Raw genomic sequence first — 16546 nt, 5'->3', positions numbered from 1 at the left:
AAGCGACAAGAGTAGCCCGACACCGACGGCGCCAGGGATGTGTGCGCACTGTGCAGGTGCTGAGTCTGCCGATAGAGAGGGTGACCGGAGTGGGTGTAGGGTGCTGAGTCTGCTGATACAGAAGGTTTGTAGCCCGAATTAAAAGAAACGTTTTTGGATAATTAGCACATGTTTTGCATTGTGAATAATAGTAAGGCTGGAATCCGGATATTGAGGATCCGGAAATCTGACAATCATGTTCGTTTATTGTATATCGTACACTAAAAAATTATTTTAAATATTTTTATTTAAAATTAAACACAAACAATACTTGACAAAAACTGATCGCACGATGTACGATGAACGAGCACGATTCACAGATCCTCAATATCCTCACCAAAAGAATCCGGAGAGGATCCTGTTGGGTGAGGCTGACCTGATGATGTTAAGGCACCCAATTTGCTTTTTCATAATTCATATTGTCGAGCGGCTCCCTAGGCTAGCCGCTGGACAATATGAATTACGAGTGCAAAGTGCAATCTCTGTTCTGTTTGAATGTACGAGGTTTTCATCGTTTGATTCGAGGAACATATATAAATCCATTAACATAAAACCCATTCAGTAATAATCGCAAAAGAAATTGTTCGATTCAAAAAGCAATAAACATAAATCCATGCGTGTTATGTTGTCCCCGCGCAGTAAATCTAGTCTTTAACCATATCAGTTCTATATACTTTTGAATGCCGAATGTTGTATGCCCGTATCCTGCATCAAGGAAACAGATGCTCCATCCGGTATACATAGCTATAGTGCTGTTCTCATGTACAAAACCACTAGTCAGCTTAGCTATCTGTGTCGTTGCCTTTGTTTTCATTTACCACCTGTCGAACAAACTGTCCACGAACACGCGGCCTTTGTTCCGCCAGTTTTTTCCTGCTCTGGTATCTCACCTGAAAAGGGTGAAGATTTTCTGGTAAATACTCAACTGAATTAACCATACAGGTAAGAATTACATATGACAAAACTGAAAACTCAAAACACGACTAGAGTTACCTTCTTCTCGAAACATCTATCTTTCCTCTTCTGGCGGAATTTATGCAAAGCAGCCTCTCTTTGTGCACGACGGTTTTGATCAACTCCACTTTTGCTCCCATTTTCAGTTGCACTGATGGTTCCTTCTTCTCCAGCTATGTCCTTACCAGATTCCGTGTAAGTTCCCCTAGAATTTATGGCAAAGCTACCCCCACTCTGCCCGTTGCTACTGTTGTTTCTTTCTAAGGCACACCCGTGCAAACTGTTACTGCCAACATTCTCTTCCATTGGTGCACACTGCACATCGGATGACCCGCAAAGTGGAGCTGCTGCCGCCAGATTTTTCAGTGTCAAATCATCATTATTCAGTATCTGCTGATGCTGACGCACGTTATACATATGGTGCTGCTGATGCACTTGCACATGCTGATTCATGTTCCATCCTTGTGACAAAGTTGTGTTATGGACTGCAGCATCGGCATAACCATGTTCTATTGGCTGGTTATACGCCATAGTCCTGTTATGGTCTGGTTGGAAGACAGAGGATTCGTGGAGACATTTCATTGTTGATCCCGGCTCTGCCTTGTCTTCGGATGCCTCTTCATTGATAAAGAACTTATTTGTGGCAGAGCCAGTGTCATTGTTATTGCTAGAGCCATTGGAACGCTGGTAGAGAGGAGTGCCATACGAATTATATTGAAAATTTTGAAATAATTTTGCTTTTGCTGCCCCTGAGCTATTATCGAGAGAAGAATAGCTACCAACATTCCCAGATGGGGCCTGCTTAGAATTTGTAGGAAAGTTGTACCTGCGCAGTACGAAAAAATATTTTCAGAGTAGAAAAAGTTGACTTAAACGTCGTTAGAGATGACTGTGATTCAATTTCTGAGTATCTGCATACCTTAAAAAGGCTGAATTGTCTGAATGTCTCAGAACATTTCGATCATGACCACTGAACCCAGTATTTCGAACATCTCTCTGCGTCATTAAAGTGAGCTCAAGAGAAGGAGTTTCTTTACTGTCATGGATGGTCTTAGCTTTTGTCTCTGGAACCTTGGAGACACCATTTGGGCTGTCAAACATAACACATTGCATCTGAGGATCGGTGGTACTGTTACCGATGCAACCCATTAGATCAGCAGCCTGGTTTCTCAATTCCCGATTTGGTTTTTCATTGTTGAGCTCTGGTTGTCCCTTCTCTATTTGTTCACCTCCGATCATTGAGTCAGTTTCTGAAAGTTTGTTTTTAGTAGCGCTGGCCATGTTGGTTAACCCTTTTTCTTTTGGTTCATCAAGCTGCAAAACTGAAGTTCTCGGAAGTCCTACAGCCAAGTCTTCTTTACCCACGACAATCTCATCTGAAGATAAAAAGCTAGCAACCTTTTAACTAGCAAAAAGACGGAGAAAAGGAAACCAATAGATAATTAGAACCAAGATGCCTACCAAGCTCTTCATCCTGGCCTTCGCACTCGCTAGTTTTAAATGCAGGCACCCCGTCATTGCCAAATGTGTCAGCCCTTGAAGGATTAGCCTGAGTGATCTGAAAAAATAAATCCAAGCTAATGCTTGGAAATTGATCAGTGCCTCTCCTACTCTCCTATCTCGCATATAACTTTATGCATAAATGTATGAATTACGTAAACAGATCCAACATAAAGGAAGATATCCAGCTACCAAGCTCTTCTTTTAACTGTATTCATGCCATTGGTTTCGATATTTCTCAATTGTGTGCACTGCCTGGTCTTCTCCAGGTTCGCAGCTGCTGCGAAGTAAGCTAACACCAGTCTAGATAATTAATATTATAAGCCTCTGTCCTGCAATATGTTAGAAGAGTACACACCGAATTCATCTTACATTATCTTACTCGGTTTACCTGTCTTAAAAACCATCATATAGTTTTCGTGATATCCCATACTTATTTTCCTACTATTGTCCCTATCTCAGATGCTTAATTGATAACTCATATATTTCATGCATTTATACCATCCATTTCTAGTCTCTTTGTGATGTTTTTGAGTTAAACTGGTTGCATTTTACCCTATTTTGTGTTAGTGTGCAGTTACATGTACTTTAAGATCAATTTGAGGGCAAAAGATGTGAAAACATGCCCTTTTTGGAGCTAATCCTTATTCAAACATGGAAAGAAGTTTAGTGGCCTGTCTTGAAGCCCAAATAAAGAATCCAAGACAAATTTGGTTTGTTAAAAGACCAGGAGCAGAATGGGAAAAGAATTGGAATATCTAGCCTAATTTGGAGGAGCCAAATAAGGAAAAACGTTCAAAACTTTGGCTTAATGGTTGGGATCACCTTGCAATCAGCTACAACCCCATTTAACCTATAAATATTAGGGTTTCAAATTACTTTTCCACAAGCCCCCCTTGGGGGTTGCCCAGAGGTCTCTCTCCTCTCTTTCTTTAGCCTTTCTACCAGAAACAAAACCCTATTTCCCTTCACCATCCGCTGCCACCGAAGAAACCACGCAGCCGTGCTGTTCTTGAAGGATTTCAACATCAGAATTGCTTCAAGGGGGTTTCTTCTATGAACTTTAGTTTCACTCCTGTTGTTCTTGATATTTATATTTTCTGTAATCATGTTGTGTAATTAAGTTCATAGCTAGGGATTTCAATGTAGCCTTACAAAACTATTCTACGTTATTAAGTTAAAGTATTCGATTCAACAATCTGTGTTCTTGTTTCATTCACTGATTTTATAGTTTAATGTGTTTGTTAATCTTAATGTTTGATCACCATTAGGGCTGCTTATGAATTATTTGATCAAGGTTATAGTACACATCATGCTTAATCTTGGTAGACATGTGAATGAATGAAGAAACTACTATGCATACATCCTGCCATGTGATTTCTTTGGTTCTTTGAAGTTTTATTGTTCTTAATGGATTCTTAGTTGGTAATCTAAGTTGAACATCGCCACTAGGTTGCAAATTAGGAGCACTTGATCACAACCACACATCAAATGGATGATCATATATAAGTAAAACGAACCCTAGTTGCAAATTGGAGAGTTGAAGGCGTTTTGACTTAATTTTCATGGAACTGACTTGTAATGGTGAAATCGGCATCCCTAGTTCCATTCCCATTATTTCTGAATCAACCTATCATTTATCTTTATCTTTCTTGCATTTTTAAGTTATTTAAACTTTTAATTGAAAAATCTAAATTCAGTTTACATTTTCATTGTTTAGTTAGGGTTCATATCAAGCTAGTAATTTGTAGATGTCTAATCAGTTCTTGTGGTTCGACACCCTTACTTGTGCCACTATACTATCCTTATTTTTGCACTTGAAAGGAACACAACAAAATTTTGGTGCTGTTGCCAGGGACTGATTTCAGTCCCCTATAATTGCTTGCTTTATAAACCCTATCCGTTTTTCTTTTCTTAGTTCAGATTTTTAATTTACATTTTAGGTTGTTTGATTTCAGGTGTTATAGAGAGATATATGGCGAATGTCCATTTGCCCAAAAACTGGCCATCCTCTTCAATTCTACCCAAGGAGAGATGAGTTTCCTACGTTTGTCTAAGAGCACTCACACCGTATGTGTTTCTCTAACCAAGAGCCATTGCATCCATTGTCAAACACATATAGCTCTGTTTGGAGAAACCCTAATCATGAATCTTGGAGCAGTATGGAAGCTCCAAATCAAGCATTTGCACCTCTCCCAGAGCAGACCCCCTTTGAAACTTCATTGGAGGACACTTTGGAGCTACTTGCTCAAAGCACTTTACAATTTCAACAATCAACGAGTAGCATGATTCAAGAACACTCCACTGCACTTACCAAGTTGGAAATTCAATTGGGGCAGATTGTCCAAGTGTTAAATGAACAACAACCTTGGGGTGATGGTTAAGATGTGAACATTGAACAATCATTGGAATCTAGTTGTGTCTATATACATAGAGAAGATCTTGAACTTGAATTTCTTTCCTAATTTGCTTGAATTTTTTTCAAAAGTTATGTTGGATTCTCCCTGTTGTTTTACATCTTTGCAGGTGCCATCTTTGGAGTCTTTTGGAGATGATTTGCTACCATATCAAGAGGAAAATATATTGAAGTTGGATGACAAATCATTGCTACCCATTCACCATAAAAAAGAAGATTCGGAGCTAAACGATGAGATTGCTGCCTTGAACGAATTTCATTCATCCTTAGCAGCCACAAACGCATCCATTGAAATCATTGCTCCAGCCACATCTTCAACAATTTTTGAGGATATGCTTCTTCGCAAGGAGAGACGAAAACACCATCACAATCAAGTCATTATGGAAATTCAACGCACCATATTCAAAGTCCCTCAAAAGAAACCACTTCTTTCGACCAAGGTTCGGGGGTACCTTGCCTTCCTGCCACCCTATTCAGACCCACCGCGTCTTGCCTTCTTGCCACCCTAGGCATTCATCCATCAGACCCACCGCGTCTTGCCTAGACGTTAAATAAAGCGCTTGCTAGGAGGCAACCTAGCTGGGTTTGTGTTTTTTCCTTTTATTTGTGTCTTTTAGTTTTATTTTATTCCACACACTGCCTATTTGCACTGCATTCATTCCATTCATTTTTAAGCATTGAGGACAATGCTTAGTTTAGGTTTGGGGGTGTGGGATTGAAAATTTTCGTTTGTTTTTAGTTTTGGTTAAGTTTACTTTTGCTTACTAATGTGAATGTATATGAGGGCTATGTTTACAAATGAAACTACCGTGTTGTCATGAAAAAGTTTCGTATCTTATTTTTGTTTTACAAAACTGTTACTCTTGGAATTATGATGGTAAAAGTACCATGCTCAAATTCTGGAAGAAGAATAGTGGAGACTACCCTAGTGAGTTATTTTGAGCCTATTTGCTTCTTTGAGAGGGTTTAAAGTGTTTTTGCTCCTATCTTTTTCTTTCAATTTCACTTTAAATTATCTCTTATTTCTGTTTGATTGAATACTAAGAATTATTCTCTTTTGCAGATACCATGTGTTTGGTATCACTCATGAATGAACTCAATGAGACAATGTTAGACTATGCATGTTTAAACCACCAAAAGGCCAAATTCCTTGCCTTTATGTGTGTGTCATTACCCCCCGTTTTGAAGCCAAACACTTTTAGCCTTTTTCTTTTCTCACCACTATATTTCCCTACCATTTCATCTCAATCAAAGATACTTAGCCCATTAAGCCATACCCTATAGTTTGGGGAATACCAAAGTGATGAAGACATAGATAGATTGAGCTCTAGATCAAGAATGTGGCGTGTATCGAGGTAATATGTGCTGGAATTGCAAAAATAGAAAGAAAAAAAAAAGTTAAAAAAAAATCAGAGAAGAAGCAATTCCCAAATCTTCCCATTATCATGCATGGGTCCTGGACTCCAAGAATAAACAACAAAGATCAATTCAAGAGGAGAGCTTGCTGGTTTCACAACAAAGACACTTTGGTATGTCCCAAGCTCTAGTATTTCCTATCCATTCTTTCATAGCCCCACCTAAGCCTTACATTACAATCGTGTGAAAGACCTAGCTGATCTTTGAGGATGTATTCATGGGTGATGGTAAGTATGTGTGTTATCCACATTCTTAGTGGTCGATTCATTTCATGAGATATGTTCAGAAATTCTGCTTTTATTTCATATTTCATATGTGAGAATTTTGATTCCCTTTTACATAATTTTATTCACATATGTTTGTGGAGAGACTACACCTTAGGATCTGAAAATTTGAGTGATATCTGAGAGGAATAGAGATGAGGCGAATTCTATCTTTAGCATTTGAGTATGGTGTCTTTGAAGTCATGAGTCATGGAGTAATATTTTTACACTTTACACATGATACGATTCTTTGAAGTGGCGGACTTTTGGTTTGAACGTATGACTAAGCTTTCATTGGTTCTTATTAGTTTGTTTTAAGTATGCTTTAACCAATTTGTTTGCAGAGTCTGTAGATGTTTGTGGGTGTCATCACTATAAATCCTTAGGAGACACAACTCTTCCGACTAGGGACACCTAGAGGTTTAAAGGCTTGTTGCACATGTTCAGTGCAATCGTTTAGCCAACGAAAGTGGTATAGTTAGATTTTATTGTTTTTGTGTGTTTTTAGTTATAGTTTTGCTCGAGGACTAGCAAAACTAGGTTTGGGGGTATTTGATAACTAATATATTTCATGCATTTTTACCATCCATTTCTAGTCTCTTTGTGATGTTTTTGAGTTAAACTGGTTGAATTTTACCCTATTTTGTGTTAGTGTGCAGTTACATGTACTTTAGGATCAATTTGAGGGCAAAAGAAGTGAAAACATGCCCCTTTTGGAGCTGATCCTTATTCAAACGTGGAAAAAAGTTTAGTGGTCTGTTTTGAAGCCTAAATAAAGAATCCAAAATAAATCTGGCTTGTTAGAAGACCAGGAGCAAAATGGAAAAAGAATTGGAATATCTAGCCTGATTTAGAGGAGCCAAATAAGGAAAAACGTTCAAAACTTTGGCTTAATGGTTAGGATCACCTTGCAATCAGCTACAGCCCCATTTAGCATATAAATATTAGGGTTTCAGATCACTTTTTCACAAGCCCCCCTTGGGGGTCGCCTAGAGCTCTCTCTCTTCTCTTTCTTTAGCCTTTCTACCAGAAACAAAACCCTATTTCCCTTCACCATCCACTGCCACCGAAGAAACCACGCAGCCGCGCTGTTCTTGAAGGATTTCAACATCAGAATTGCTTCAAGGGGGTTTCTTCTATGAACTTTAGTTTCATTCATGTTGTTCTTGATATTTATATATTCTGTAATCATGTTGTGTAATTAAGTTCATAATTGGGGATTTCAATGTAGCCTTACAAAACTATTCTATGTTATTAAGTTAAAGTATTCGATTCACCAATCTGTGTTCTTGTCTCATTCACTGATTTTATAGTTTAATATGTTTGTTAATCTTAATGTTTGATCACCATTAGGGCTGCTTATAAATTATTTGATCAAGGTTAAAGTACACATCATGCTTAATCTTGGTAGACATGTGAATGAATAAAGAAACTGCTATGCATACATCCTGCCATGTGATTTCTTTGGTTTTTTGAAGTTTTCTTGTTCTTAATGGATTCTTAGTTGGTAATCTAAGTTGAACATCACAACTAGGTTGCAGATTAGGAGTACTTGATTACAACCACACATCAAATGGATGATCATAAATAAGTAAAACGAACCATAGTTGTAGATTGGAGAGTTGAATGCGTTTTGACTTAATTTTCATGGAATTGACTTGCAACGGTGAAATCGGTATCCTTAGTTCCATTCCCATTATTTCTGAATCAATATATCATTTATCTTTATCTTTCTTGCATTTTTAAGTTATTTAAACTTTCAATTGAAAAATCTAAATTCAGTTTGCATTTTCATTGTTTAGTTAGGGTTCACATCAAGCTAGTAATTTGTAGTCCCTGTGGTTCGACACCCTTACTTGTGCCACTATACTATCCTTATTTTTGCACTTCAAAGGAACACAACATTAATCTTGTCCTAAGTTGAGGATTGCTACATGGGGTGGATAGAGCAAATGTGATTCGAAAAGTAGAGGATTGCTATATTATGTTATTGGAATGGAAGAGCTTCAATGAGATCCGAGCAAGTTATATTTGACGTCTGACTTATATTATATTCAATTCGTTTAAAGCATCTTCTTTTTCTCACACAACGGTGAAACATGATATAGTAGCTTAAGTGCTTTGCAACTCCAGTCTGCATATAACGATTCCTTTGATGAAGCTTCTCCAGAAAGATCTTTTGGGATATCACTTTTCGTTCTGGGTGGCACAGAACATTGCAGCCAAACAACCTCAACATGAAAAGGTATTTTTTACTGCAAATGATCATTTATCTTTCCGGTTTAAATTACGTTTAATTTTACTCAAGTTCGTGATTAAATGTTATGTGTACATATATTCAAATCGAGTGCAATGAAAAAGAATTCAAACGTTAGTTTACTCTTTTATATGATAGTAAAGTGAAGGCAATTAGTAAGCTGACTGATACTTACCAATCAACACCTAACATACTTGATAAATGAAATAGAATAAACCAGCCAAGAGAGGATAAATGATTAAAAACGTAGAACCAGAAAGATCCTAGACCGGACGAATTCATACCTCAGTGCCACTTCCATTGTCACCTTCATCCCTATCAGTCAGACCAATGTTTCCAAGGCCGATGTTATCATCACAATTACTGCCAGTGTTCTTGTCTGACTCCTCAAAACTTGACGACTCTGTAGATTTCTGAGTTCTGATATCACTTGCACTCCCACTACCACTAGATTGCTGAAAGGATGAGTAATGAGCGAAAAAATAGATATCAAAATTCTGCATGTGCTCTGGTGATGCACTGATGCTTGAATGTATAAACGAAATCCAAAATGAAAACAATAGTTCCACGACATAGTATCATACATAAAATGTAATAACTAGAGCCACTTACCCTGTGGCATTTCCTCCACATATGCCGCCAGAGGTTTTTGAGTTCATTCTTTCGAATAGGCTTCAATAGAAAGTCAACTGCGCCCATCGATAAACACCTGATAACTGTACTCATAGAATCTTGACTCGACATCACTGCACAAAACACAACAGGTTCAGTAGCTAAAGTATCGACCTTCTAAAAGTACTATAGGTAAATCAGTATTATGTTCGCCTGAGTAAAAATGTAAAAGTATACTTACTAATTACAGGAATATTCTTGCGACTTTTGTGGTCCATTATCTTGGTCAGGAGATCCATGCCTGACAAACTGGGCATGACAACCTCACTCAAAATAAGATCAACATGAGTTGTAAGATCTTCTAAGATTTCCCAAGCTCGTATACCATTATCTGCCTCTATTACTGCAAAGATCGAATATAATGTTAATTTTACCAAAAAAAAAAGAAAAAAGCAATTACAGGAAATGGAAATTAGCCTTATTTTCCCAAATTATTTAAGATAATTGGAAGTGAACTATCGAGTCTATTACTCTTGCAAAGTGAACTTTCTCAAAGAACCCTCAACTCTAAAGCATATGAAAATTAGAATCACAAAATCTATTTTTACGATTGCAAAAATGTTTTCAGTCACAACTTTAACATCATAAGGAAAGCCTTTGATTTGAAGACTACATAATTTGTATTATTGTCTGAGATCGTAGATGCCTCAGTTACTGACAACCTTAGTGGATTAAGCACCGGAGTCTGAGATCGTCGGCAGCGCACAAGGATGAAATTAAATGCCTTAATTCTTAGTGGATTAAGGTTTTTTTTTTTTTATCCTTTGTAAACAAAAAAAACCTAAATTCCACAATACAAGGGTGAGTGTGTTACAAAATAAACATTCTTGTTTAGTATTAAAAAAATACTAAATACTAATTGCAGCCTTTTAACTTTTACAACTAAAATACTTTTACTGAAATCTACACGTATATTGATCGATCATACAACTGAAAGCCACCTATAAACTTGAAATATCATGTCATACAAAGATCTACACCAGTACACTTCAACTGATCCTAGTCCTACACATAGGATCTCATGTGTTGCATTATACTAACCTTCGTAGCCACAATTTTGCAGTAAAGCACGAAGAATATTACGAGTTCCATCATCATTTTCCACTAGCAGAACCTTCAGAGACCTTACAGATAAGAACTCCTCCCACCCTTGGAGCTGTTGTTCTGCCCGCCCATCATGTACGCCTAGCAAGTCCGCATTATCCCAAAAATCATCTTCTTTTGGGAGCCCTCGCCCCTCTCCCATAACCCCATCCTTAGTTTCCTTGTTCTCATCTTGAATGTGGCAATTTACTTCCGCACGCTCTTTGGTAACAGGACTATTGCTACTCATCCCAACTTCCCCCATAAATTAGATTCAAAGAGACAACGGGATCACGTTGCACATCCCGTTGTCTTCAAGATACAAGCATTAACAAGACCTAAAATGGAGTAAAGCTCAATAAAAACCATCAGATTCAAAATAATTGTAAACTACATGCTCTATGAAATCGATTCGAAAGTAAGCAAACACCCTTCATCCCCATTGATTTATCTAACCAGAACAAAGATTACTTCAAGTTCAAACAATCTTCCCAATATTCTATTCACCATGAAAATTGATACAGCAAAATATTTTTCTCCCTCAATTTTCAAATTTAGCAACCAAACATACCAAAAGTTCAACAGATTTGCTCGATTTGCTCCTTTAACAGATATATAAAAAATAATAAAATAAAAACAGTAGGAAATTGAAGTGAAATTAACACTATGCTGCACTAAAATCAACTAAACCAAGTACAATAAACTGAATAAAATGTCAAAAGATTAAAATTTTAATAAACTGAGAAACTAATTTGATTACTTCGATTTTAGACCTCTAAATCCAGAAAATATAGCTAAAAATACTAAAAAATTAGACATTTTCTGAGCTCGATCCCCACCTTTGATTCAGATATTTTTACTACGAAGGTCTGAATCTTCCGAGCTGAGAGCGCGTTAGGGCTTTTCTCTTCTAAAGAACAAAAGAACAAAGAGAAAAATAAGCATCGGAGAAAGAAAAAAAAAACGGCTTCAGCGGTAGCGAGACGGCGGAGCAGAAGAAGCAGGGGAAAGGCGGAAGTCTCGAAAATTGAGATAAAGATATTATACGTAGATGACGTGGACGTAGTGGTGGTCGGGAACTCCACCGATAACATATGCCACCTGGGATAACTGGGGTAGTAGGACATGCCGGATTCGCGCGTGACACGTGTCGAGTTTTGGGGAGAGTAAAAGGTTATGGGACGCTTGGATTCGTCGACGTTGTAGGAGACGGATTTGGCGGGTTCCAACACTAACGGCGTAAAAGACTGTTTGTGGGAGGACTAAAATGGCTTCGGGTCTGCTGTCCCAAAAGTGGTATCTCCTTCATGTTTCCTTCATTATTTGTTTGACATGTGTACTATTACTTAAAATTCTAGAAAAAAATTAAAATAAGTCTAATTTTATATATTACTTTTTGAAATATATTCAATTTTTAGTTGCTTTGGATTTTTTGAAATAAGTTCAATTTTTAGTTATTTTGGACTCATTTCAAAAAGCCCCTTAATTCTAATTTAACTATGTTAACTTTTACTAAATTAAAAAAAAAAAAAGTCAAAAAAAAAAAAAAAAAAAGCAGAAACAACTCCCCATTTCCAGTCCCCACCCACCCCCTCCCCCTCCGCCTCCCCCTGGTTATGCAGTCAGAGCAGAAGGAGACATGAAGGAGACGCCACTTTCGGGACAGCAGACCCGGAGCCGACCAAAATGCCCTCCCTCACCGAATGGTCCACGTCATCGTAAAAATATCTGCTTGAAATCCCACGTCATCAATTTTCCGTTTTAAATGTTTAGGTTATTCAGCACCGTTTTAAATGTTTGGGTCATTTAGCATAAATAACTGTTATGTATTTAAACAGTAAAGTAACTTAATACTACGATCTAATAATATTCTTCTTCACTTGTAAGTGAGAGATCTTAGGTTTAATTCTCGTCAAAGACGAGTTTGAACCACATTATTACTAGTTCATTGTGAGGCTAAGCTCATCCCCTACCCTTAATGTAAATAATATCGTTTGGTCTAAAAATATAAATAAAATAAAAAATACATTATCCGTCTTTTTAAGAATTGTCCTGTTGTGTTATCGATTGCAAGAGAAAATTTATCTTCTATGAGATTGAAATGATCACTTCTAATAAAATTCAAACTCTATAATATAGGACTTGATGAATTAATATTTTAGCTTTTGTGCATTTTGGATTGAAACATTTTACAATTAATCATCCAAACTTTTTAATTATTTGATTATTTGATACCTTCATCCCTTTTCACCTAATTTCAATTAAATAATGGCACTTACTGGGTGCTTAGGCCCTTTTTAAGGGCATTCTCTACATTATTGAGGTATTTACAAGATTTTAGGGCTCGCTTACCTAACCACAATTAAAATAAGAGGAACTTGATTGAGAAGTATCAAAATTTTGATTTCTATAAAAGTTGTTTACTAAAACTTTCTAGAATCGAAATAAAAATGATATTGATTTCATAAAACTGTTTCTTCAATATGTTTTCAAATTAGGATTGACATTTCATTTACATTTCTTCAAGAAATATCATAAAAGTTTTTAATACTGATTAGAATGTTCTTAAAAACACCCATACTTAAACAATTTGCCACTATTTGCCATATACTTGAATGAAAGTGGACGCAGTGCCAAGTTGTCACACGACTTGAGATTTGGGTAGTTGATTGTACAAATTTTAGTTCACATGGGTGTTTGGACAAGTGTAAAATTCCAAGGAGTTTTGTTAAATTTTTCCTAGTTAATCAATTGGCTTGACAAACATTGTTCTAGGGTATAGCTTCTTCAAATATCATGAGGTAATTTCTTGCACATATGGGGCGAGGACAAGTCGACAAGACCCTCGCATTGCGAGGGTCGAGGGAAGGACATTTATCGTACACAACCTTATTTTTGCTTTGCAAAGAAGTTGTTTCTATGAATCAAACCTGTGACTTTTTGGTCACAAAAGAGCAACATTTCCATCGCACTAAGGCTCGCCCTCGGTGTAATTTCTTGCACATGTTTGGAGAAATTTTTTTGTAAAAACACACATATTTTCAAGGTGCAAAGTTGATTAATATACCTCAGATGGTTTACAAGTCGATAAATCTATCTTCTATTGACAAATACAGAAACAAAACTTTAAGCATCAGCATCAACCACCACCAGATTGGATTCCGAACGACGCTAACCCTCGTCCGATCCAACATTTTATTCTTTACATGGTTATAACCCACATAATGCAACAAGTCCATTCCCTTTTGTCCCTCGTTTGAGGGGGGAGAGGGCACTCTAACTTTAAACCTCTTCCGACGCTGGAATGAGAAGTATCACTCTGACCCAAGCAAATTGCAACGAGGGGGAGGGGGGGAGAGGGAACTCTAACTTTAAACCTGACCGTGAAGACATCGATATCGGTAAACCGAGTCTTTGACAGTTTAGAAGAATGTTCTCAACAAGAACCCAAGAGCAGATGCATGAAAAGGAAAAAAGATGACAAGAAAACAAATGGAAACTTTTTCATGTTTGTCTCCTCCTATGGTTTGTGTACATAATTCCATATTTACATTTGGTTAAACGATACAATTTCATTAAAACATGGCAAACTTGTGGTGCAATGAAAAATTTACTTCCCACGAAAGATAATCACTACAATCTAAAGCATCAGTCACACAAAGAACATGACTGAATATTACAAATGCTCAACTTTGCGAACGAATAATACCATACCTGCTTTTTATTGCACACCAAAGTTTTCCCCTTCAATTGCAAATTATATGCATCTGCTTCCATGACATTGCAAAGAATGATATAGCTTACCTAATGAAAACTTTGTCTAGTGTATATAGTACAGGATTTATGAATCATGCTGCTGCAGACCATTTGTCTTCAGGGTCTTCCAGATTCAAAGCCTGAAGTAGCTTTGGCCAGGATTCGGGAATCCCTCCAGGAAGATCAAACTCTAACAATTTTCCCTGACTTCGGTAGAACTCCTCCACGGGTTGACTCTGCAAGAAGAAGATAATATGTGATCCACAGATTAGTAACCGAACCAAAACTGAATATTATTGTTGCTATATCTAAAATTAAAGGACTAATAACAAAAACAATTCTTAATCTTAAACATTTTTAATCTTAAACACTGATAAGTTTAATGCTTGAATACTTAACAAGAATGTAAAAGAGCATTCCCAAGATGCTGAAACAATACCATATCATTGTATATACGAAGTCGCTCCTTAACAACTTCTTCAGTGTCATCGGATCTCGTGATCAGCTTTAATGCACATTGTGGAGGGGGAAGAAGTGGAGCCATGTACATGCCAGGGTTCCCATCCTCGGCCTTAATGTGAATGGAGGCAACATTGTAATTTCCTCCACACTCACTACAAATCCTCCTTCCAAGACACTTCGCAAGCAAAGCCTCTTCACGAAGCTTTAGGTTGACAACCAAGTCAATGTCTGTCACTCCCTCCAAAATTTCCTGCAAAATAATCAAAACTTAAAGGGCAAGTTATAATACAAAAGACAACCTTGTTTAAGACTTGAACCAACCAGCCGAATTCAGATTTCGGTCGAGACAAACATTAAATTCGTAAAAAAGCAATAACTTTTGACACGAAAAGAAGCAAGATGGAAATAGTAATTTAGCTATGCAGGAATTTGGATGGCAGTATAAACAAGCAATCATTTTTCAGACACCACAAATTTACTTTCACATTTCAACTCTACTAATCTCAACTAAATCTTCAATTCTGGCTACTACATTTTGTTATCTACACCTACGTGATCAATATGTCCACATATCAAGCAAATTCATGCTTCCCTATTCAAAATTTTGATAAAAAGGAAGATGTATTACCGCCTGTCGAATCGTCCTCGGAAAACCGTCAAGAATGAAGCCAGTTTCACCCTTAGCTGCACTAGCCTCAAGACGCTTGGACAACAAGTTTATTATGATCTCATCCGAAACCAATTTCCCCTGATTCACAACCTCCGCAAGCTGCAATTTCGCATAATTTTGTTAGGTTTTGAACGAATTAAATTTACAGAAATTGCAAATACCCTAAGGGCAACTGGAAGGGACCTGAAGAGCCAAGGGGCCGGAGGCAGCGAGCTCGTCGCGGACGAGATCGCCGGTGGCGATGTGAGGGACGCCGAGGAGGTGGCAGAGGCGGGAGGCGTAGGTGCCTTTTCCGACGCCGGGGCAGCCGAGGAAGACCCACTGGACATTCCTGTCGTTGACGTCGCGATGCAGGGGAAGGGGCTTTGGGATGACGGAGGCAGACGCTTTGAGGTCCGTTTCGGAATTTAGAAAAGACGAGGAGCGGAAGCTCCGGAGTGAGAAGAAGCTTCCCGGTCGTCGTGATCTCAGAACGCGGTTCAGAACCGCCATGGGACGGACCAAAAAGTCTTTTTTCTTTTGAGTTGCAGAGAGAGAGGGAGAGAGGGAGGAGAGAGAGGCTTAGGTAGTTTGCGGAGGGGGAGAGGGAGAGTGAGAAGGTGGATTAATTACGTTGTGATTTTTACCTACTTTTGGCGGTTTTTGTCGCTTAGAAATGCGCCACGACACATGCAAAAAAATCTAGTGTGCTCCGCGATTGCGAATGTCAAAAAAGTACGCATGTGAAACATGTTCTGTTTTCTGTTGGAATTTGTTGGCATTTTTTTTTAAAATAAATTATATTGAGAAACGTTTTAAAACAGATGTTAAAATCATAAATGAAATAACATGTGCTTATGTACAAAGGGACCGAGTATTTTTCTTAATCAACATCTAAGGATTTGTTTGGTATCTTATTTGAAAATTTTTATAATTTCTCAAAACATTTCTTAAATTTTTTTTCTTGAAAATAGTTTTCTTTAAGACTCAAAAACTTGTTTGATATGAGATTTAAAAATTTTAACTCTTATAACTTAAACTGGACAAAGAGATCCAAAAAAAGGGGGTCGAGAGAGAAA

General features: G+C 37.5%; 2 protein-coding genes across 3 annotated transcripts; both read right to left on the bottom strand.

The window, feature by feature from the left end:
- Window positions 1-569: 569 nt before the first annotated feature.
- Window positions 570-11841, bottom strand: LOC137734054 (two-component response regulator-like PRR37). The gene is made up of 9 exons (XM_068473309.1): window positions 11440-11841; window positions 10559-10938; window positions 9699-9860; window positions 9458-9591; window positions 9130-9300; window positions 2455-2551; window positions 1913-2369; window positions 1033-1819; window positions 570-929 (listed from the first exon to the last, which is right to left on the bottom strand). The coding sequence occupies exons 2-9, from the start codon at window positions 10863-10865 to the stop codon at window positions 822-824; spliced, it is 2223 nt and encodes a 740-aa protein (XP_068329410.1). The 5' UTR covers window positions 10866-10938; window positions 11440-11841; the 3' UTR covers window positions 570-821.
- A 1807-nt stretch (window positions 11842-13648) lies between these two features.
- LOC137735220 (probable adenylate kinase 6, chloroplastic) lies at window positions 13649-16086 on the bottom strand. Of its 2 annotated transcripts, XR_011068621.1 has the most exons (5): window positions 15672-16086; window positions 15447-15587; window positions 14796-15068; window positions 14315-14592; window positions 13649-13977 (listed from the first exon to the last, which is right to left on the bottom strand). XR_011068621.1 is itself a non-coding variant. In XM_068474630.1 (4 exons), exons 1-4 carry the CDS (start codon window positions 15978-15980, stop codon window positions 14449-14451), a joined length of 867 nt encoding a protein of 288 aa, XP_068330731.1. In that variant the 5' UTR covers window positions 15981-16086; the 3' UTR covers window positions 14045-14448. The 2 variants fall into 2 exon arrangements, 1 of the variants encoding a protein (XP_068330731.1); XM_068474630.1 differs by lacking the exon at window positions 13649-13977 and having other exon boundaries at window positions 14045-14592.
- Window positions 16087-16546: the final 460 nt, after the last annotated feature.

This window comes from Pyrus communis, chromosome 5, assembly GCF_963583255.1.
Source record: "Pyrus communis chromosome 5, drPyrComm1.1, whole genome shotgun sequence".
NCBI lineage: Eukaryota > Viridiplantae > Streptophyta > Magnoliopsida > Rosales > Rosaceae > Pyrus > Pyrus communis.
The sequence above is the reverse complement of the archived record's forward strand: the minus strand, read 5'-3'. Positions and strand labels throughout refer to the sequence as shown.